At 34.6% G+C, this 23,830-nt stretch overlaps 2 protein-coding genes across 2 annotated transcripts; one reads left to right on the forward strand and one right to left on the reverse strand.

The window, feature by feature from the left end:
- Nucleotides 1-128: 128 nt before the first annotated feature.
- On the reverse strand, nt 129-15,068 carry LOC110710979 (enhancer of mRNA-decapping protein 4-like). Its single transcript, XM_021889330.1, has 13 exons — nt 14,816-15,068; nt 13,859-14,698; nt 12,175-12,224; nt 11,950-12,106; nt 11,609-11,827; nt 10,814-10,942; nt 9,012-10,532; nt 7,405-7,764; nt 4,292-4,411; nt 4,000-4,170; nt 2,973-3,137; nt 2,463-2,588; nt 129-703 (listed from the first exon to the last, which is right to left on the reverse strand). The coding sequence occupies exons 2-13, from the start codon at nt 14,696-14,698 to the stop codon at nt 395-397; spliced, it is 4,167 nt and encodes a 1,388-aa protein (XP_021745022.1). The 5' UTR covers nt 14,816-15,068; the 3' UTR covers nt 129-394.
- A 5,556-nt stretch (nt 15,069-20,624) lies between these two features.
- LOC110710989 lies at nt 20,625-21,392 on the forward strand. Its single transcript, XM_021889346.1, has one exon. It carries the CDS (start codon nt 21,137-21,139, stop codon nt 21,329-21,331), a length of 195 nt encoding a protein of 64 aa, XP_021745038.1. The 5' UTR covers nt 20,625-21,136; the 3' UTR covers nt 21,332-21,392.
- Nucleotides 21,393-23,830: the final 2,438 nt, after the last annotated feature.

Below are 23,830 nucleotides of genomic sequence, written 5' to 3' on the forward strand. Positions count from 1 at the left end.
GTCCGTTTATTTAGTAAGGTTATAAAGTGAGTAAATATAAGAATAACTTTTTATGTAATGGAGAAAAGCGAAAGTGTAAAGAACTTCTCTAGGAATAAAATTTTTGATGCATTCTGATGCAACTCTAATGAAGGCACAAAATCGAGATGGAGTTGTTTTCCATCTTACTTTTATTTCTCCAATTAATTATAAGCCTTAATCAGCAGCATCAAGTTCATCTTTTCATAGCATGTATAAAAAGTAAAAACTACTAAACCATACATCATTCCAATTTCCAAGTTTCCAACCCTTGACAAGAGGGAGAAGAAAAACAAAAGTACGCACCTATACATAATATCCACCTTCACAGTCAAAATCAACAGAATAACTTGAAACAACAGGTACAATGCATGGATCATTTACAGGTCAGCAACATGGCGTTGATGACGTGCATGACAACCCGGATGCTCGACAACTCTGAGGATGAGGTAGTAGGAAGGCTACGTTGATGGTTCAATATCTGGTAAACCTGCTCCAAAATCGGACGCACATGCACTGCAATCATTGGGTCATGCGGGTGTATGCATGCAGCGGCATCTGTCATCCACGCTAACTTCCTAGCTGTATCCTTTGTTATATCACAAGAAAGCTGCTGAAGAAGTGAGAGTAAAACACCTTGACTCAAAGGCAATGGCATCGTTGACAAAAGACGCTGTAGATCAACCTGGTAGCCACATTGAGCAAATAACTACATGAGCATCTATCTTAATACAGTATCAAGACAGCCAATTAAGAGTTATACTGAACTGCAAATGATTAGGCAATTAATGAAAGCAATGACACTATGACTGACTACGCTGATAAAATGTGCAATGCCAAGTTTCAAGCCACCACAGTCAGCAATCCACCGAGATTATCCACAGAAACAAATAATCTAAGGTACCTAAAAGGTCTTAGCATAGAGCAAGAGAAATAAACAAATTACTCAAAATTCATCAAACAAGGCAGAATTTTTTTTTCCCCTTCACTTTCTGCTTCCCAAAATTTAGTATAGAAAAGTGTACCCAGGTGCCATCTGGCAAAATGAAAAGGTGCAGCGCGTTCCAAAAGACGTGCACCTCACGCTGCCTTGCCTGGGCTGCCTTTTGTTATGATGCGAACGAAAGAAGAAATCTATTTTGAGGGGAGAGATCAGAATTTTAAACGAAGGTAACATTTTTTTTAATTTTTCAAATACTGAGCAAAGTTCACCTTCATGTGCCTCCTACTTTTTACCCATCTTTTTATTCCTTTCAGCAGCCTCTCTTCAGTCACCTTTTCAATTTGATTATTTTCCTCCCTTATTGTTTCACTGTGGTGCCAGGTAGGAACCCCAACGACCAACCCCACTAATACTGATTGAAGTAGTCAAGTGTCCTCTATAAAGTTTTAAAAGTAATGTAACATTTTCATGTGCGCCTCGCACCTTTTAAAACTAAGCCTATACTATTTTATTCTTACAGTATAAAGAATTATACTGGGTATCAACAATTTTCCACATGCAAAGCAAATGCAGGAACTGTTTCTGCTATATAAACAAGTACTAATTCACCTAATCATCTCCTATCAGGCTGAATTCAGCAGCAGCAAAGAGCTTTTCACATCAACATGGTATCAAACATAATGTCTACAAAAACAAATGAACAAAAACTAATACTACATTTCTCTGTATATGAAAAGAATCGGTATAAGATGTATTTCTAAAATATTGTCTTAAAAACTATTCTATATTTCACTCAACCCTGTCTCTCCTTCAGTCCTTCCCCTCCTTTCTTTTTCTGTATCAAGCTTTTAATCAATCTCTTTACCCATCCACTCAGGTTTCTCTCCCTCTTCCCCTCTACTGCCACCTCACTCAAACAGCCAATTAGAAATTTATACGTGAAACAACAGTTGAAGTCCCATTCATCAGGCATATTTACTATATAAAGTACATCTAATATATTTTGTGGCATTTCCAAATCCCAAAAGCTAGTATTCAACCAAACATTATCCCCTGAAAATTCCATGGTTCCTAGACAGGGAAGCAGACACTGGACAATCAGAAATAATAGTACTCCGTATCAAATATCTAAAATTGTTTACCAACCCTACATGCTCTATCGGCCAATCTTAACCAGAATAATGTATCATATAGGGAACTTCCAAGCTTTACTGGAATACTTGTGATGACGGTTAGCAGATATAGAATTACCTAACCAGACATTATTTGAAATTAACTAATTTATAATCATTATTTTTCTACTTTTACCATGCCTATTATCAGGTGTCAATTCAGCATAAACGTTGTTTCCAAAGATTGCATGGGATAGCATACATTAGCATTTGAGCTGTTTATATTCAACTGATAGAGCTAAAACTTCGACCAATATTCAATAAGTACAAAAAATTAAAAAAAAAAAAAAAAAAAAAAAAAAAAAAAAAAAAAAAAAAAGAAGCCATACCTGTGAGCATAACCAGGAGACGATGGTTACATCACTTCTTTGCAAAGCTGCAGTAAATGCCTCCTCATATTTGTGTTCAGAGATGAGTCTAGATAGCTCTTTTGTCGGATCAAATGGCTGCTCAACCTATGACACACATGAGATTGCTCAATATCCAAGCTAACCAAACAAAACAATCCTCTTAATAGACATACTTCTTCCTGTTTTTATTGTTCTACTTTAATATTTACGTTTGTCAAGCACAACTTTGACCATTAATATCTTTAATGGCATAACGGTAAGAAGTTGATAATTTGAAGATATACATTAAGACAAAGTAACACTTCGTAACAGTTCCCACAATAACAATTTTTTATTTATAAAAAGTATAATAGTAAAAATAAAATGGTCGAAGTGTGGTACGTGAACAGTGCAAAGGTCAAATGCAACAGATAAAAAGGCCTAAGAACCAACAAAGCCTAGAACTATTAGTTAACCAATCCTTTAAGAGGCATAAATTAATTAGCGGACCTTCTCATGTAGACCCGGCAAAGGTCCATTGCTCAATTGGGTGGCCAGCGTATTTCCTGCTTTGGAGTTTGCACCAGCAGCTGCAATAGCAAACAACTTCCTCTGATTATCAGCCAATTCTCCGCTCAAGGTTTGAGTCAGCGATGAAGCTGAAGTTAGAGCGTCCTGCATGATCGAAAATGAGTGCAGTGTTAGCAGCAATATGTACATAACATATCGAACAGGAAAAAAAAAATTTAAAAAAAAAATCTTTTGACGGTCCTTCACCACCCTAAACTAGTGTTTTTAGCCATTATGAAAGACCAAGTGAAAGAGGAAAAAATGAAGATGATGCAGCAAGTGCAACATCCAACAAACATGAAACAGCGGTATATAAATGCAATACAGTGCAGAGCCATTTACAGGTTGAACAGAAAATGAGAAGAACAATGACTAGATTCGCCATCAATTCCTAAGAAAAAAACTTTCTCACACATGCCTATATTGAACATTCAGAGCATCACCTAACTGACAAACATCTCATAAGACAATCCTGTATGATTATTTAGAACAGCTTCTATTGTTAATAATTAAAGAAAAGAAAAGAAAATAAAACAAAACAGAAAAGGCACTTCTTAACACTCCATAACTCAAAATTCTTCACCAAGAAAGATTGACAACATTCAGAAAAAAATAATCAATAAAATTATAAAAATACAACCTAAAAGTAGCAATAAGAAATAATATCAGAACAATAGAAGCAAACCACATTTATTTTAATTATTATTAAACGGAAAAAAAAGCAAATTCATATTATTCTAAAGTCTTAACTTGAAAAACAGAATGATGCCACCTCTAACTCACAAATCAGACTTTGGACATTATTTTGTAAGCCCAGGACTCTATAGGGATATTTTGCAATTATATATTGTATATACAAGCTGGAGCATGGCAACTAACAGCACTATAAACCCAAGATGAAACAAGATCGACAACGATAAAACACATCCCATGTCAAATAGTCATCATTAACAGTGTCAGATCATACCCTAAGGGTAAGGGCTAGCTGAGAATTTGTTGATTCAATTTGATGTTGTGCCGCTGCTGTATGTTCAGACATTCCCTTCTGGAATGCAGAATCAACTTGCTCAAACATTGCTTTGCAGGACATCTCAAAAGCAGGAATAATAGAAGCCTCCAAACAAGACCTCAATCCATCCTACAAATAATTACCATATTGTTATGCGGTCAACGACAGCTGAAACAGTACACATCATATAAATTCCTTATATAGAGAACTATACATAAGTGAATTGACGTAGATAAGAATCCAAATATACCTGAAGTGCTTGTTTGCCAGAAGTCTGGAACTGAGTTTGGATTTGCCTGGCAACAGTAGCTTCAAGTTTCGAGGTTACAGATTTCTCCAATTGATTCACAGCCTTGTCACCAACCCCTCTCTGTGTAACAGTCAAAGAAAGCATAATCATTAGCAAAAAGATACAATTAGTAAAATATACAAAGAAATAAATAGCTTAACCAACACAAAACTGTTTCAACCCAGATCTGGCAGTAAGCAAACACATGCATAGATACCATTGCAATTAGAGATCAAAATTTTGTAGAAACTGCAATAGAAATTGGTAGTTTTCATATAATTCGACTAACATTATCATCAGCACCATTAAGCCTTCAAAAATTATAAAAAATACACTCCTAGCCCTAGGGATTCATTATTTGCAATAAAAACAAATAATTTTAAAGAATGGTACAAGGATAATTTGTATAAACAGTTGACATCAAATGGTGGAAATTGATATAGCCAATGCACTACTTAATAAAATAGAACATGCAAGTTGTCATCGAATGAACACAAGATCATCATGGGCACAGAAAACCCATTTTGTACCGGAAGAAAAAATTACACCAATTTTCACCAGCCAAAAGTTTATTATGTAAAAAATGACTAGTAAGCAACCTCTAACTGATCATTTGGACAATAAAACAAAAACTTTAAGTTAGGCAATCTGCATTAGGCCGAATACCTAAATGAGTATTTAAGAAACCTTTTACAATGCTCCGATGACTTGAAGGTATTCAATATATCTTCTAAGTAACATTTAGGTCCATCCTCTCGTGTCTTACAATTTTTATTCTTTTCCATCCATTTCCTCCCTTTTTAATTGTTTTCAACTTTTTCTCTATGTGGCCTGACCCACATGGCCCCACCTAACCCATTATTACCACTAATTCAGATCTCCTTTTTCTGCAATATCTCTCAACAAACGACTCAGCTATTAGATGAAAGAGAGAAAGAAAGGGTTAGAATTAGAATGGAAAATGACATTTTCCCCTTCTGGCTTGTCTTACTTAAACTCTTCAAATTTTGTCTCTTCTTTAACAATCCTCAATTCAATATTTTTACGGTTTTTTTACTTGAAAAATGTATTCAGATAGGGATACAAGCATACAGCAGAAAAATGAAAAATTAGGAGAAAGCTATGAATGTAAATTGCAGGTCTCATGACAGATTAACCGAAACGACACCACAAAATCATTTGCTTCGGTTATGATATATGTTTCCCTATCGAGCAATCCAAGATGGAGGGTTTCAGGCTTTCAGCAGAATTAATACAAGGACAGAAGTAAAGGTCATAGGTAAAAAATAAGTTACAAAATTGCATGTCTTGTGACAATTTGACCAAAACTAAAACCACAAAAACAATTGTTTCTCTTACAATAGATCTTTCTCTATCAGGGTTTCCAAGTTGGAGAATTTCAGTCAAATACTGAAGAGGGGGAGGGGGGGGGGGATGCAAAGGTTATAGGTAAAAAGAGGTTAGATAAAGTTAATTTTAAAAAGATCATTCAAAAACTACCCTTTACTTTGATCTGTTTATAGGTTAAACTTCTCCCTCTAACTAAACTATATTGATAATTTTATTATCATAAACTTGATAAAGAGAAAAGTTGATTAAGATCTGGTTTCCCTCTGGTTCTAAAAGGAACTGGAGGGTCCAGTACTTCCTCAGACTGACACATATTACTTGGTAATAAAGAGCTGAGATATCAGTATCTTATTACTTGATATTTTGCAATTCTTCCTGCATGGTTCAATTACCATCTTCTACATTGAATACATGTTCTGTTAAAAAAATATTCTCCTTCATGTTGAATTGAGCACTACCCCCAAAATATTTTGATTTTTTTTTTTTAATTAAAATAGATTTCATCTTTCAATATTCAACTAGTTGTTAGGAGAAAGTGGGCAAAAAGAAAGGAACATAAGTAGAAAAATTAGAGATTTTCTTACTAAAAATCAATACATCTGATTTTGATTCTCTCCCTCCTCATCCCTCAATCTCTCTTAATGAACATAACTTCTTCCCAAAAAATCACTAAATCCCCAACAGAGTACACTACTGCCCCTATTTCATTGATTTCCCTTAGGATTTTCTTAAGTTTTCAGTGACAAAGCCGCTGGAATGTCGTCGTTTACAGAACATATTATGGCAGTAGGATGAGTAGGTGGTGGTGGTAAGGTAAGCTTTTGGGATGGAGAATGCGAAAAGAAAATTTTCAGAAGTATACTGCAACTACTCCTTTCCAGGAAAAGCATCTTAGCCCACCTAACAGTAAAGTAAAATATCACAGCTCAAAGTTATCTTAGTCTTCGATTTTAAGGTGAGTACGCGGCCTACATGCTACAAATGTGAGCATCCTCAATACATGTTAGCATCAAGTATCCATGCTCAGAAAAAGAAGGCAAAAAACGAAGATAGGCCATACATTTAGCATATAGTTATATTAACTCAGAGTGATAGCCTATCATTTTGCCTCAGGTGGAAGAACATTTTACCAAACCAATGTAGAAATGTTCTAATTTATATTGAACAAATCAGGATTCAACCAAGTCCTAACAAAATAAATAGTTTCAGTAAGATCACAAAGACACTATCTAATCACAAAATTTTAATATAAGGAGACCTTATCTCCAAAAGATGACTGAACAAATAGGTGTCATAGATATATTAGCATCTAATCTCCATCAGGCATGAATTTCTATTTTTCCTATGCCACGGAGTTAGAAGGCTAAAACACACATGAAAAAGAACTCCATTTCCTCTGCATATCCTCAGATGTTTCACAGGCATTCCTATTGATTGAAACACAGCAATACTACCTCCTAAAAGTTATGGGGAACTCAACATTTGGACACATTGCTGACACTTATTTTGCTTTTCCATGCTTAAACTCCAAAATGCACAAGAGACAGTGAAATTTCACTACGGGAACCTTTAGGTGCTTCATAGCTCTTCTCTTAATCAACATAATACACACAGCTAATAAGTCTATCTCCTAAAATATACTATATCAACTGAATCCACTTAACATATGCTACAATGTTGTATCATGGTCGTCAAAAATTAATTTCAACAATTAAGGGACTAACCTGGAAGGAATCTGTAATAGCTGAAGAAATTGTTTTCTCGATAACTGGACTTATTGTACGAGCTACATTTGTGCCAACAGCAGCCAATTCTTTCTTCAATGTTCTCTCAAGCACAGCAAGAAAGTCCTTGTTCACCATGTTATTTACCAAACCATGAATTTGCTGCATACGATCTCGTAACGACTTCTCAAGTTTAGTAATCTCCTCCTGTGTGCGAGCCCATAAAGCATCAGTATTGGCCTTTGAAGCCTTCTCTATGCTCCGTCCTAAAGCCGCCTCTAGCCTTCTACCTTCTTTAGTAATTGGTGTAGAAACAACTGTACTCATCTGCTTTTGCATTTCTTTCTGCGCATTTAATATCTGCAGAAAATGAATTGGGAACTGTGAGATGGAACATAGAACGCAAAATACAGACAAATTTCAAACACAGATTGACTCGTGGAAATATTGAAGTAGAAATGCAGGAAGCTGTTGTAATTGATTGGAAAGTAAAGATAACAATGTAACAGACAAAATTGAAAAGAGCAAAGAGGACAGACACATCGTTTACTTTTTATCTATATTAACACAAACATGTTTACATTAAAAAGCAATCGCCACATGATATTATCAGGCTCTGTATTAGTCTGTAAGTCACTGTCTAGCTCTTGGCCTCTTTCCTCCGCTCCTCCCAAGCCACAACTAAATGAAGAAGGGGGCTGAGATAAGTGTCACAACTAAACCACAAAATGCAAGAAATTATGGCCAGACTGCAAACCCCAAAAGCTGAAATTGACAATATGGGTGATTCAGTTGGCACAAACAAGTTCTCAACCAGCAAACTGAAGAAAATTAACACAACCTTCAACCTAAAGATAACCAGGATTCTACTGCACGTTTATTTCAGGATGGACGGCCTCACCCACTGTTGAAATCCAGCAAAATCAGACCAAAGTTGAAATCATCAAGATTCAGGTCAAACTCCAATGAGATCAGATTTAACCAACACCCCCACAAAAAACACTTGGTATTAAGCATGTAAACCCAAATTTTAAAAATTGGACAAGGTAAATCAGATGATCTGCCTAAATATTTCAAACGCTAGACTTTTGGTTGATTTAATTTACTTAATTACGGCAGATAGAGATAAGTTCCTATGTCAAACAGAATAGAACCATACTATCTATAGTTATTACAGCAGAACTTTAGGAGATGCGAATACTTTTAGGAATCAACATTCAATTATGGTACCTGTGGCTAAGGCCAAAAGAGGTTTAGCATAAAGTAATATCAAATAGCTCACATCAGTTACATCACCCTAAGGACTCAGACAGCCTACTGCACTATGCGGGGTAAGGGGATCAGACATACACAAAACACAAGACACAACCTTACCCATATGATAACACTCATAACAGATGGATTGTAACCTACTTCCTAGTGACCATTGAATCAATATAAAATTATCATAAGCTGCTTCACCATAAATAATGACTACAGTTTAAAAAACCATCTAATATCTGTCCATTGTAATCCACCAGATGAAAAATTATGAATCTATACTTTGCAAGATCCTATGATGCACTGAAAAGTGTAAACAGTTTTGAAATTGAAATTCGAATTATGACCTGATTAAGAGTTTCGTGCATAGCCAGCATCTGTGAACTAGAAGGCTCCACAAATTGCACACCCGAACCTGCTTGAAACAAATCCGCTGCATTTGAAACACTTGGTGAAGGAGATAATGAACCAGATGCTTGAGAGTTCTTTCCCTTCTGCTTTTTCCCTTTGGCACCTGGTGTAGGAGACTGTGGCACCAGTGTTGAAGCAGCATAGTCTGCAGCTTTCCTAGACACATCACTGTTGGCTTCATCTCCTTCGTCCTCACCTGAGTTTGAAGGTTGCGCTAGAGCCTCCATTATGCTATTTCTAGCTTCTTCCATTATAGATGTCTCAGATGGTAATGCACAACACTCTCGACTCATATCAGCCCCCAGATCTGATGCCTGTGAAAAGAAAGATTTTTCCTTTCTGTCTGGTATGACTTGAGGATCTACTTGCCGAGAAGACTCAACACTTTTACCAAATCCAGTTTCATCTACAACTTTAACCTCAACCTCAGCATTTCCTGCATCTTTACTCACGACATCATCTTGAATTTTAGCCTCATTTTCACCATTTTCAGAAACACGGGTCGCATCAGCTGAAGATGTAGCCATAATCTCAAAAGGAGTAACAAGATGAGTTGGGTGTTTAAACATGGTAGGGACAGCATCAGAAGTATTCCCTTGTACAGTTCGGCTATCTTCATTTGAGGCAGGCAAAGCCGATGAACTAGTCTGTGCACTATCCATTTGCCTATCAACAGGATAATCAGTAGCAGCTTGATCACCGCACAAATCACTGAATTTTTTAGATAACCTTGGACTAGGAGGAAGAGGAGGTGGTGCAACAGACACAACATCAGCATTGCTCGATGTTGGTAATAATGAAGTAGAGTTGGAATCCACATTTGCAGTAGTGATATCCTGAACGGATGTTGCATCAGAAGCATCATTCACAGGACACTTAATCTCAGGTGAGCTCCCTAGACCACTAATATGGTTACTTGGTTTGGCTGCAGAATAGGGAACCTCAAAAGACTTGCTTCCAGATGGCTCTAAGCCAGGAATGCATTCAGCTGCATCGCGAGAAACAGTGGACTCTGATTTTTCTAAACTCAAGTTTTCCAATGGTGGTGGCAAGCATTGTGAGCGGTCCAAAGCATACTGCTGTATGGCTTGTGTCTGGACACAATAAACTTGAACTAGGTGTTCCCCATGAGGTAAGACATCACTTGTAGCAGTAAAGCTTAGGATAGGCATAGTGACTGTAAACCCTGATAAATAATCCATCCGGGTTGCTGCTGGAGTAGCACTATATTCTAAATGAATTGCATATATAGCATTCTTTTTGGCATTTGCTAGTAAAAGAAGTCCCCCTTGAGACAAGGCCACGACCTGATTGAAAAAAGCTTCCTCAGCTTCAGGTTCAGCAGAGCTTGTCAGCTCTAATGTCTGTATGCACCGCCAAGATTCAGCATCACTAGGCAGCAACCATCCTTCTTCATCAGAAGAAGCCCAAAGCTTTACCTCTCGATTAAGTGGTCCCTGTATTAGGAATACCAAAAGTTAGAAAAAGATTAGCAAACTAATAATCATTCTAGCAGGGCAATATTAGCCATAGAACATCCAAAATTTAAAGCAAGATGTACAGAACTCCCCATTAACTGAGATTTAAAAAAAAAAAAAAAAAAAAAAAAAAAGCATGTAAGAAGCAAAAGAAAATAAAATTTATACCAGCTTAAAAGAATAACTGCATTCTAGAAGATAACACATAACCACAATGAGCCATATAAAGTAAAAACTTAAGAGAAAAAGAAGTGGCTTACAGCTGTGATTAACATGATATGGTCTGGCCGGTGTGGGGCAGCCAAAAACTTGGCTGCATCAACAGGATGACCATCATGGGGCCTCAATACCAGAAGTGGCGCTGCCTTGCGATCTTCCCAAATCTTAATCTGAAGGCCAAAGATTGAAAATTAAGGATGTCAATTTTATCAATCACTGATTACATATGAAAAAAATAGCATATTCAAAATCTGAGGAACAATTACTAAACAAGAGTTTTTTTTTCGCAAGTTACTGGTCATGAGGACAATTAAAATTATGCTTGAAGCCTTAGGATATATGAACAAAATAAGTGTTTTATAATAATAGTATAAAATTAAGTATAAGTCATTAAAGGATCAATTAGTTCTACTAGCAAATTAAGAGTTATATCACAAGCTTTCTCATTCATCTTATAAAGAATGAAAAACAATTCACTTTTTAAGTAACTTAGTAACCATTAATCAAGGTAACAAGAGGGTCAAAAATTAAAAAATTCCCTATTATTGACGACAGCAATACTTGGATTTATGAGCAAACAGAAACAGAGTCTCGATTTTTACAAAGTAAAACACTGAAACTCAATGAAAACAACTATAGATTCGAATGCCTGATGGCTTAGGTACTACTAATTGAGAAAGCCTATAAAACTCTTCTTCTGGAAACATAAATTTGACCTGAAAAGTGGCATATAAGGCCCAATTCTTTTCAATTGATTTTCACTTAACAGTAATTTTTTAATAAGAATTTTTAATTAATCAGTGTATGTGTATATTAATACAGGTTCCAACACTCACTGTTCCATCCTTGGAAGCTGAAACCAAACGAGTTGTCATCCATTGGCACATTGATAGATCGGTAACCTCCCCTTCATGTTTACCAACTAGCTGAACCCCGTCAATCAGCTTGTCCAAAGGACATGCAAGAGCCTCCTCTCCAGAAAATTCAACACCCTTGCGAACCTTTGTAGTATCAATTTTAAGGACAGTTTTTCCAATGGCCACAACCAGAATTTCCTGTAGATTTAATAGTTTACAAAATCAATCAGCACAAAATAATACACAACACCTCTTTGAAAGAGGTTAAATGATAAACGGGGTAAGTTCAAAAGCATGTAAGATTAGAAGTTGATAATTACTTGTTTGTGACAGTGCCAGCAAACTCGTGGATGAACAGATCCTTCATTCCCAGTTATATGAATAGCTAGCACAATATTTCCAGAAATTTCCGGCTTATCTTCCTTACCTGGGCCTTCAGAAATTTTCCATACATAAATGCGCCCCTCTATGCTTGCACTGCATAAATCTTGTCAGTTAACTCAAAGATAAAATTTGCATAAACATGATAATCAGTCAAGTAATACCTAGCCAGAAGATGAACGTCTTCCGCAAAGAAGGCCATATCTGTTACCCTCTACAGAACAAGAAAGGAAAAAAATAAAAAACACAAGACAGGAAATCCAGCTGTTAAAAAGCATAGCTGTTTCACTTCAAGCGAAAATGCAAAAGTGCAAGGGGGAACCCAAAAGAAAACCAGGTAAAGGTAAAACTCTAGAAAGAACTTCTAACCTTCTACCGGAAACAGTTGTTGAAATTAAAACGATATTAATTAAAGATTAAGGAAGGGGGTGGGGTTCGGGAGAGGGGGGCGTTCAAAATTCATGATAAATAAAAAGCCATGGATTGTTGAATACATAAGCGAAAGACTGTTAGACTTGCAACACAGGGCTAGATACAGAAATCATTATACGGCATTGAACACTATCTAAAGAAACCAAAAGCATTTTATTACTAAAGCGGTGTTCACTTCACATTTAAGCTGAAATAGTAATTGATTTATACTAGTTAACAGTTATTTTCATTGATTGACAATGGTATTTATTGATTAAACCTGATTTTGCTGGGTTTATTTTGTCATCTGGGTTCCTTCTTACTTCAAAGCCAAAATAAAAGGAAAACTTTACCACAGAAAATTAACACTATTTTGCAAGTTCAAATTATTTTCAGTAAATATAACTTAGTTTAACTGTATAAGTTGAAGTAAACAGGGACTAAGAAAGCTCTCATTGTCAAAATTAGTAGCTTTATAGGACCCCTAGTCTCCTACACAGCCTACAGTATCAAGCTTACAGCAGTCAGCAAGCAATTTCTTCTAAGATGCCACAACTTGTCATACCAAAGAATAATAACTATTATCAAAGTAATCTTTTCCTTTCCAACGGATAGATAGCCCAAACTGGTCAAAATATATATAAGGTAGTCAGGCAGGCACACAAAGGCTCCTCTTAATTATTGGATATGAATCAGGCACGTATTTGGCAACAATGTTCCAAGGCTAAACAGAGAGAAATACTTACCATAATACTTTGATGAGGATAGAAGTTCATGTATATGTCATTAATACTCGCTACGAATAACAAAATTGGTCCTCTTTTACAGCAAATGACAGACATGACTCTGGTAAAATATAACCATTCCAAGAAAATACAGATCCTAAACAATGAATTTCTTAATAGTATAAGTTACCTATTGTATCCTGATTAAACAATCTAGCGACTGTGAGAATAATAAAACTTTATTTTCCTATTGTATTCTCTGGATAAGATGTTACAACACAATTGTGTGTATAAACCTAGTCCAAACTAAAGATGCGATCATACAAATATTTTTTACATTAAGATATCAATTTGTAAAATAAACGATATCAATTTTCTAATTTTGGTAATAGAGTATGAAGTTATGAACTGGCAAGTAAGGTTTTTCACTAGTCGGTCACAGCTGATCTTTTTAAGCATTACCATAAATACAATGTCCATTCAGAAGATCAAGGATTTAAGTCAGGATACCTTACTAAAACAGGCCAAAAGCTAATGAAGAGCATATCCTACCCCCCAACCCTTTTTGTTAAAGTCGTAACAATGAAAGCAAGCGAATAATTGATAGTCAATTACAGAGTAAGAGTGACTAATAGTAAAACTACAAAAGCATAGAAGCAATTCGAAAAATGTATGTGGATGGAAGCAAAAATGTTAGGAGGAGAGAACAAACCTGAGTGTGACCTCGAAGAAGAGCCCTCAAGGCGGTATTAATGTTAAGAACACGAATATTTCCCAGCTTAAGGCCATAGCATATATAAGTTTTGTTGACAGCAATTTGATGACCAAGGATGAGGCCAGGATCGGAGACATACTTGGTAATGGGAGTAACCTCCAACTGAGGCTGCTCCTCGCCAAGGGACCTAACATCGATATCATAAACCATATGATCACCAACTAGATGTCGTCCCCTGGGAAGCTTACTGCTAGGCATACGAATAGGGGCAGGCTGAACAACAGCATGAATGGACTGCATAGGCTGAACAGTAGGAGAGACGGGAACAGAAGGAGGCATAGAATATTCGGACGAGGACGGCATAGGAGCAGGAACAGGAGCAGGGGGTTGATGAGAGTAATTGAAATCGGGAGGAGGACTACTAAGCAAGGCCATAAGACGGGCACCGGGGCTGGGGGATTGAGGAGGAGCACTAGGGACAGGCTGAAGAGGGGGAGTAGGGAAAGAAACAGACCTTTGGTGATGCATTTGATCTTGAGGAGGATAGTTGGGCATGTGATGGTAATAAGGAGGAGTAGGGTTTTGAGGTGGGAAAGAGTAGGGGCCAGCAGTCGGAGGAGGGTACGAAGCGGATGGAGTTGGAGGTCCGTAATTGTTAGGGTTTTGCGCCGGTTGGGGTGGTGGTGGTGCTGACGGTAGATTCGAGGGTTTGAAGAACTTATTCATATCGAACTGACCTCCTCCTCCTCCTCCTACACCGCCGCTGCCGCCTTGTGGTTGCTGCTGCGGCGCCGCCTGCTGTTGCTGTTGTTGATTTGGATTCCCAGTCGAAGCCATCTTCACCAAATTCACAAAAATCCCCAATTAAATTAATTTCACAAATTATACAAATGAAAACCAGATCTAAATAATAATTAAAATTAAAGTACGAGGAGAGAGAAAGTAGGACTCTACCGTGAGATCCAATAATGGAGGAAAAACAAAAAAAAAAAAAAGAACCCCCGAGAAGCAGCTAATCGGCGAGCAAACAAAAGGGATTTGTTTTGTAATGAAAATTAGGATTTAGGAGAAAAGAGATTTGGGAAGATAAAATCACAATTACTTGCAAATTCAGGCCAGGCCAGGCCACGCTCTTCTTCTTCTTCTATTATTTTTCCCTTTCTCTCACTCACTACTTCGGACTTACGGAGTAGCTCTATCAATAATAGAATACTCACATTGCCTTGGAATTACTCGTTTTATGTTTCCTCTTCTCATTTTTTTTATTTTTTTTTTTTTTTGTCCACCTATTAATGACTCGTTATTTCATTTTTCAATGGGATAAAACAAATTTTGACCAAATTAAGGTTTGTGATTTTCTATGCTTAATGCCTAATCTCTTGTGTTTGTCTCAAATTTCTAAATGGTTCACATAATTATTTTGCCCTTGCACATTTTCACTAAAGAAATCTTTGTTACGAGAAATAGGGATACATTTGAAACAATGATATTGAAATATGAATTAAATTTAATTGTGTTTTCCTATATTTGGTACGAATCGAATTTTTTAAATATATATATACAAATCTACTTATCTCTCTCTAATATCAGATCCTCTCAATCTATAAGAACCCCATATTACATAGGTATAAATGTAATATGTCTCAACCTAGGGGTATAAATCAAGTTAAGCAAGTTACGACTAACTCGAAGTTTACTCGGTTAAAGTTTGCTTTAAACTCAACTTAGTATCAATAAGGAAAATATTTAATGATATATTTTCCTATTATCTAAGATCTCATATCGATAATAATTCAAGTCAATAAGAGTCGAGTTACGCATTACCAAGTTCAACAAGTAGCAAGCGTGGGCATGAACTTAAGCGTCAAGTCGAACAATATTCTACTCACAATCAACTCACTTGGTTTGGACCACAACCCATTATTGTTAAATTTTAGAATTCAGTTATAGCATATGCACTATAATTACAAGAGTGCGTAGTAACATTAAAACACCAAATGGGAGTAATATTTTTACCTTTTAAACTTGGTAAATGTCTCACGAGTAGCCACTAAAATCCCTCTTATCCCTTAAGCCCTGTTCCACCCACCATATTTCCACTTATCTCGGGAGAAAAAAAAAAGTTATGATTAATAAGCTCGGATAAGATATAGATTAAAAATTATACATCCAATAATGTAGTGTTTGGATATAAGGATTTGATTTCAAATACTTGATTTGAAATCAGGAATTTCAAATACTAACATTCAATTCCAAAATTTTTGTTTGGGAAAAAAATTGAGATTTATAAATCCATCATTTCACATTTACTTTACTGTTTGGATATAACTAGGATTTCAATTTTGGAATTGTAAAATTATTAGCTTAATAAATACAACTAAACACTAAGTCAGCCCTTAAACCAAAAATTTACCAAACTGATATTAGATCCTAATTTTCTAGCAATTACAAAGTGAATATAACACCCTAGAAATCCCTTTCCTTTAAAATACTTGTTTTGCCTTTTTAAAATACGAAATAGGAAATTCTAAGACATTACCGCCACCGTGAAAACGGCTAAGGCAAATATCAAAGACACACAGCGGAAGACTCTCCTTAAAACCATTCAAAACAAGTCAACTTAAAAAGTCAAACCAAATGAAAGTAGAGTCAACCAAAGTCAAACAAGGTCAACCCACAACTTGGAACCAATATAGGCCCTTGATAAAACCGAGATAAAACATTTTAAAAAACCTTTGCATTAGTCTCACAAGCAAAATACATAATAATTAAAGCAACAAAACCACATCATATTCCTATGAAAACTAAATATGATTCGCTCTTCACTCATGCCCATCATAAATATGCTTCCACACCTGAAAAGCTCCTCTTTACTTTGTCCCCACTACTCGCCATTAGAAATGGGTCGTCGTAAGGCTAATATAAAGACAAGGCCAAACAAACATACAACACACAATCAGCAATGCTGAGTACATAAGCGTAAACAGTACACACTAACATGCTTTAATCCTATCAACACACAATTTAATTTGATTACGCATCGAACGGGTTTCCCACCAAACCCTGCCCCAAATAAATTGAGGTAAACTACGTCGGGAGCTAACCGGGTAGGCAAATGCCACATGAAGTGACTGGACGTCCTGCACATAAAATAAATAAAAAGGAAAATACAGCGTCCTGTACTCCCAGTAGAAGTCATGGTTAAATATAAAACCCCATAACTCCCCCCATATGCTCATACTCAAGGTATATACGTTCCAAGAGTTTTGGTGTGTAATCTCTTTCACTTTACGTTGTTTACATATGTTTAGACTTGGTGATGACTCTTAAACCATAACACAATCAATCATTATAAATCATTCAAGCAATCAAACATACCAATTTAATTCTTGAATAATTAATGACCATATAATTAAATATTGAACCCTTTTTAAACTACCTCGGTGTTAAATAACACCTTAAGTACATAAGGCACCGCAAATCCTATCCCTCGTTGTTTAGAACAATTTAAGTGCACGTAGCCACTGCAATATAATTTATCTCTGTGTACTAAGACACTTAATAGCTCAATTCCTATGCTTAAAGTATCAATCAAAATTATATGAACCACAATGAAATTATCTTTTCATGTTCCAAACCAAACTTAACATTTAGTTTGATTAAACATGCTCTCAATAATGCCAATAATAAAAGTGTAGTTCATACTCAATATGCCAACATAATTATTTCCAATCATCAATTCACCACAAATAATTTATACTTCACAAATCAATCACCAACATCAATTCAATCAATAATTCCAACCCACACCTATCATGATACTACCTTAAAATTAATTAAACAAAGTCTAGCATGCTTCTATACACTTAAATAATTATCAAGTACGCGAACGTACCTTGAATATGATCTCAAAATCGCCACGACTACACCACTCACTTGGAAATCTCCTACAACCCAAAATTATAAAGAGACATTGATACCTATTCAATGTAAATTTTCAGCAATATATACACTCTTTAAATCACTCATAAACCCTCTAAAACAAGCTGAAAATTAATTTAAAACCCTTACTTTTATTCTCAATTAATGGGTAATTAAAAATCCCTTCAAGAAACATAATTAAAACCTTTATATAAAAATTCTAACTTTATAAAAACATGTAAATTACTGTAATTATGTTTTAAAACATCTAATTTAATAGTTTCAATCGCCTACAATCAATTTCCACCTACACACATTAATTTAGAAGCCTAGGGTTTTCAATTTGGGGCTTTTTAATTCAAAAACCAAATCTGAAAATTATATACATAATAATTATAATCAAACATCTTAAAAATCATCGCAAAACCCAAAAATAATAATTGAATCAAGGTTAAAATAATTTAAAAATAAAAGAAGAGTTTTTTTTTTTTTTTTTTTTTAAAAAAAAAAAACCACATGCACACAAGGGAGAAGAAGGGAGGGTGGCTAGTGCCACCTCCCACGGCTGCTGCTAATGCCGACCCTATGCTTGCGGCGGCGGCCAGCTGTGGTGGTGGTGGCAGCTGGCCACTGTGGTGATGTGTGTGTGGTGGTGTGTGAAAATTAAATAGGGGAGGGGGAAAATTAAAGGAGAGAAAAAATAAGAGGAGAGAGAGAGTTTACATTTGGGTATTCTTCACCTTGGGCAAGATCTAACTTGCTCATAAGATGAATATTTATTTCCTCTCTCTAAAACCCTCCTAAGCTTAAATTCCCTTTCTACCCTTAATGATCCTTTCTCCTATTCAAACTAGTCCTTTGACTTTCTGTAAATACTATTGACTTTAAATTTCCTTTTATAAAATAATAATTTGCTCCAAAGTTTCATATTTGGTCTGGTTTGGTCTAGTTAAATTAAATATGATATGATCTAGTTTGATAGGATATGATCCAATCTAATTTGATTGTCTAATTTGACCAAACGTTAACCTTAATTATGTGTATGATAGTCTATAAAGAAAAAAATATATCATGTTGGTTCTTGTTAGATTTGTAATAATGCATATTTTATTAATATGTAATTTTCATAATTTTTATTTATGAAATTAAAGATACTTAACGACAAAACCACACATAAAACGATAAAGCATTTCATAACTTATTTTTTGAGATCTAATTTGAACTCTTTTTTTTTTTTTTGATCTAAAATAGAAAAAAAAATGAATTAAACATAGCCTTACAAAACTTATTAATTTATTATTTCCTAAAAACATGTACAAGAGGTAAATAAGACTTCTCTTTGAGGACGACACAGGGAGTGGTTAGTTCATATAAGATTTAAATTCTAAAAAATTATGCTAATGATGGTTAAGGGTTACTTAAGTCCATTTTACAACTAAGATAAGTTTCAGTATGGTCTAATGGTTTACTATTTTACAACTAAGATAAGTTTCAGTATGGTCTAATGGCTCACTATTTTACAACTAAGATAAGTTTTAGTATGATCTAATGGTTCACATAAGTAGGGATGTCATTAGGGTAACACAAGATTTTTGCCCTTCATATTCCTATTCCCATCCCCACCTCATATTTTCAACTTCATCCCCATCCTCATCCCATAGTGGGTCTATAATTCGTCTCCATCCCCGCCCCAGTAGGTATAGAAGTAAAACCACCCCTATCGCTCATCCTCCACTTGGGTACCCGTCCCCACCTCAACCCCACTTCACCCGCACCCACTACGCATAAATTTTTCACGGCACACCCGCTTTTAAAACAATTTAGAAAAAGGATAAAAAAAATTATAAACACCTAAATATAGTATAAGTAAGAGTTTTAGTAATTCATTTTTTTTTTAAAAAAGGCAATGATTCAACCTAAATAATACAAATACAATTATCATATCATAAATAATAATGCAAATAAAAGTGAAAAATAGATGAATCTATATCATTTATTGCAAAGTGGGTGGGGTAAAGCAAGTACGAGGCAAGGAGGGTGGGGCATGTAAAACTTGATATCCATTTCCGTTCGACGTTCGTCATCCCTATGTGGGTACAAAATTTATCCATATCCCCATCCACCAAACTTGGACCCGTCCCCATTCAAATGAAGTGGGGATAAGGAGAATCTCCTATTTCAATCGCCTCATTAACATCCTTACACACAAATAAATATTTGGTGAATAGAATGCATCTTTAACGGTTTAGTTGTAGTTTTTTTTCTTATCCTTTCTTTCCCTCATTTTTTTTAATTTTATTGTTTAATTTTTAACAAGCCACGAGCATTTTTTTCCGCGACTCATCATTATCTCTTATTTTAGAATTTCGGTGACCAACTTCGATACAGAGATTGTCATTTCTCACCAAAGAGTGAGATTTAGGAAAAACAAGTTCTACAAAGTAAAGGGTTACTCGGTGTAATTTACAACTAAAATAAATTTAGGTAAAGTTAAATCAATAAAAATAAGGGGAATTAAACATGGCCTTATTTTTTAACAACCCCACTATTGATACTATTAGATGATTAGAATACTTTGCACTTGTTCTACGGAAGCAGCTTTTAAGTGACCCTTTGACTAATATTCCTTCTTTATAGAGAAAATTAGCAATATGTGATGTATTGTTTTTCCCTGCTTATAAGTTACAATATTATTGAATCAAATTCCACATTAATATTACTACAACTTGTTCAAAGCACAAACTTAACTAAAAATATTCATATCAATTGTATGATTATATATATAAAAATAAAAGTGGATGATTGTTGTATACTGAGTGAAAGAGAAAGAGAGTGTTATGAAGATAATTGTTTACAAACAAATCACATGGAGGAGGGAATCTATTCATCCAACATTCATTTGGTGATGAAAAAATTGCGACATATAATTGAAAACCAAAAATTCACGAAAGAAAAGATAAAAATAAGGGGTATTGGGCCATGATAAGTGGTAGGATAATGGGTTGACCAACACAAGCATTATCCAACCCCTAATTTACAAAGAGACGGAGCTTTAACGCAACGCCACAATATTCGGTAAAACTGCAACATAATGCTATAACAGTTTGGAAACAAGTTACCATCATCAGATAATCACGCCCACGGGAGTTATATTTCCATCTTCAACCCTCACCTCACCTCACCTCTCTGTATTCCAACCCAAACCCAACTGCTCTTTTTTTTTTTTTTTTTTTTTTTTTTTTTGTTTATAAATAGTATATTCCTACCTAATTACCAATTAAGAATTTGGTATCGCATCATAACTCTCTTCAATTTCAAACTCTTGTAATTCAATTTCTCTCTCATCGAAGAAAGATGTGCTGCTGTCCGAGTAAGGTCTGCATGCTCTGCACTTGTTTGATTCTGGTTGTTATCGCCATCGGTTTTCTCTTCGGCTTCGGCGTTTTCAAGAATGGTTTCCACAAATTGAAGCATACTATGGATGTTTCTCAGCCTTTAGGCGTCAATTACGATCGCAATTTGTATTATGCTCCTCCTCCTTTCTTTTAATTTTTATTATTATGTACTACTTATTTCGTATTTCTGCTTACAAGGATCTTTTTCAGTGTCATGTTCGATTCATTCTTTTATTTTTGTATCGGATTCTTTTCACCATTCTACTACGGAGTAGTTGTTTTTATTTTATTTTAAATTTAAATATAATATGATGATTGTTTCTTAATTTAGGTCTCTTTACTTGTTAATTACGATTTAGAAGATGATTAGTCTTAACATTAATTTTCTTGATTTTAATTATATTAGGTTTGACTGTTAATTTGATTTTTTCGGTAACTGCTCTCTCGATTTTTGTGTTTGTTCTGTTCATCAGCTTGCGTTTTATTCTGTGCGATCAAGATAATCGATTTGACATTAGTACATTAGTGATGTTCTTGTATACGGAATAGAATACTCATTAGTCAAATAGATTAATACTCATTTATTAATTTGTTTGAGAGCAAAATATCTGGCAACAAGAATACCAAGACTTGATTCATGGGAATGAATAATTTAATTTTAGACTGGATTTGTCGAAACCGAATTCCCCCACCGGTTTCCTAGGAAAGCCAATGTGCAACACATAATAGAGTCGATCACTTCAAACTACAATCGAACAAGCACGGTTTTTGCTTCAATACACCGCAATTTCCACATGATACACGTATATATACTCTATACATAATGGACATCGATTCAATTCAGAATACCTCGTGAATATGGGACTACCTATCCCAACATTACCCGGCACGCATGTATGTCCTTGCTGTTCACTTCAATCCGTAAATTATCAACATTGTTGGGGACTTGTACACTCCCTTTCGAAAACAAGCTCGTCCCAAACTCCCAATGCCTTCTCTCAAACAGTCAATGCATTCCTTAATCCTTATGCAATCACCAAACTACAAGTACGTAGTACAATTTATTGGTTCCTACAATTGCATGATTTTGATCTTCCGTGCATAGCAGCAGCCTTGATGCCAAGAATGCTGCTTGCACATTGTATAGGCTTTTATTAAGTTATATTATTCGTCATTAAATTCGTTATTGTGAAGAGGATATGAGGATATTGCCGTTGGAGTTACACTTTTTTTAAAAAGAGCACTTTCAACATCTATACTCTATGGAGTACTTTACTGTACTACGGAGTACTTTTACTATACAAGTATTTATAGTGTATCTGTTGTTTTTCTCTCCCCTCTTTTCTCTTGAATCTGTACTTTTAATTGTGTAGACTTCAAGGGAATTCTATGCTAGACTAGCTTTGGACTCATAACCAAAATTTCTCCTAGTTGTGGATAGACCCATTGCATAATGTGTCTCAATAGAACAACAGTGAAATTTTAAATCATAATACTTCGTAAATGTAAAGGTTTTACTTCATCCGTATTTTAATAACTGTTACACTTTGACCAAATGCTGAGAAACAACTTTGACCATTAATTTATCTAATTATATGCTAATAAATTATAGGAAAATTGATATTATGAAAGTATACATTATAACGAATCCAATAATATAACGAATTCTTCAAAAAAAAAAAATATAACGAATCCAATAATGTATGATACAAAACATTTTTTTTGTATTATAAAAAGTCAAAGTGTAACACTTATTAAAACACGGAGGGAGTAAAGTGTTTCCAAAGCTCTATTAGACTATGTTTAGTTTGCTTTATTTTTGCTTAGGGCTATGTATACCATTTTTCATCAAATATAATATGAACTTATTTTTTCTAATATGATTTGATATAATTGTTTGATTTGACTATACTTTAACTTTATATGTACCTTAATGATTTTTTTTTTTTTGAACAACAATGTACCTTAATGATTTAATCCATAATGAAACATATATCAATTGAGGGTCTTCTTAGAAAGTATTAACGTGTGTACTTTTCCAATTATGTGATCTTCAAATTCATAAGTTTTTTTCATTATGGAAAATGTAGTTACCGATAAAAAGATTGCATGTAAAACAAAAAATGATCTAATATTAGATTAGGTCCTGTGCCATGCCCAATAATTAATTTCACTATTGTTTATAATTCAACACAAAATTTTTAAAAAACAAAAATAAAATATTTTGTATAATTGCATGTGGACAAAAAATATAACCATAGTTTTTTTTTTTTTTTTTTTTTTTAATGAAATGAAACATGAGATATAATGACAACAGAATAATTAGACAAATAAGTTTAAAATTTTAATGATAAATGAATATTGTTTTTCTTTTTATTAACTAAATAATTAAGTATTTTAAAATTGTACATTAAACACTATGGGATTGTAACATAAATAATTACTACAATGTATTATTTTTTTTTGAAGAATACTACAATGTATTTGATACACTTTAGGAAAGTGGAAAACATATCTAAATTGTCATGCTTTGGATATACATTAAAACTAAAAATTAAAAATAAATCAAATAAGATTGATATTGTAAAAAAAAAATGCTATTAGGAAGCCATTTCCTAATAAGAAATTAAAACATTTTGAAATTTCTAAATAG

Source organism: Chenopodium quinoa, unplaced genomic scaffold (genome assembly GCF_001683475.1).
Source record: "Chenopodium quinoa cultivar QQ74 unplaced genomic scaffold, ASM168347v1, whole genome shotgun sequence".
Classification (NCBI taxonomy): domain Eukaryota; kingdom Viridiplantae; phylum Streptophyta; class Magnoliopsida; order Caryophyllales; family Amaranthaceae; genus Chenopodium; species Chenopodium quinoa.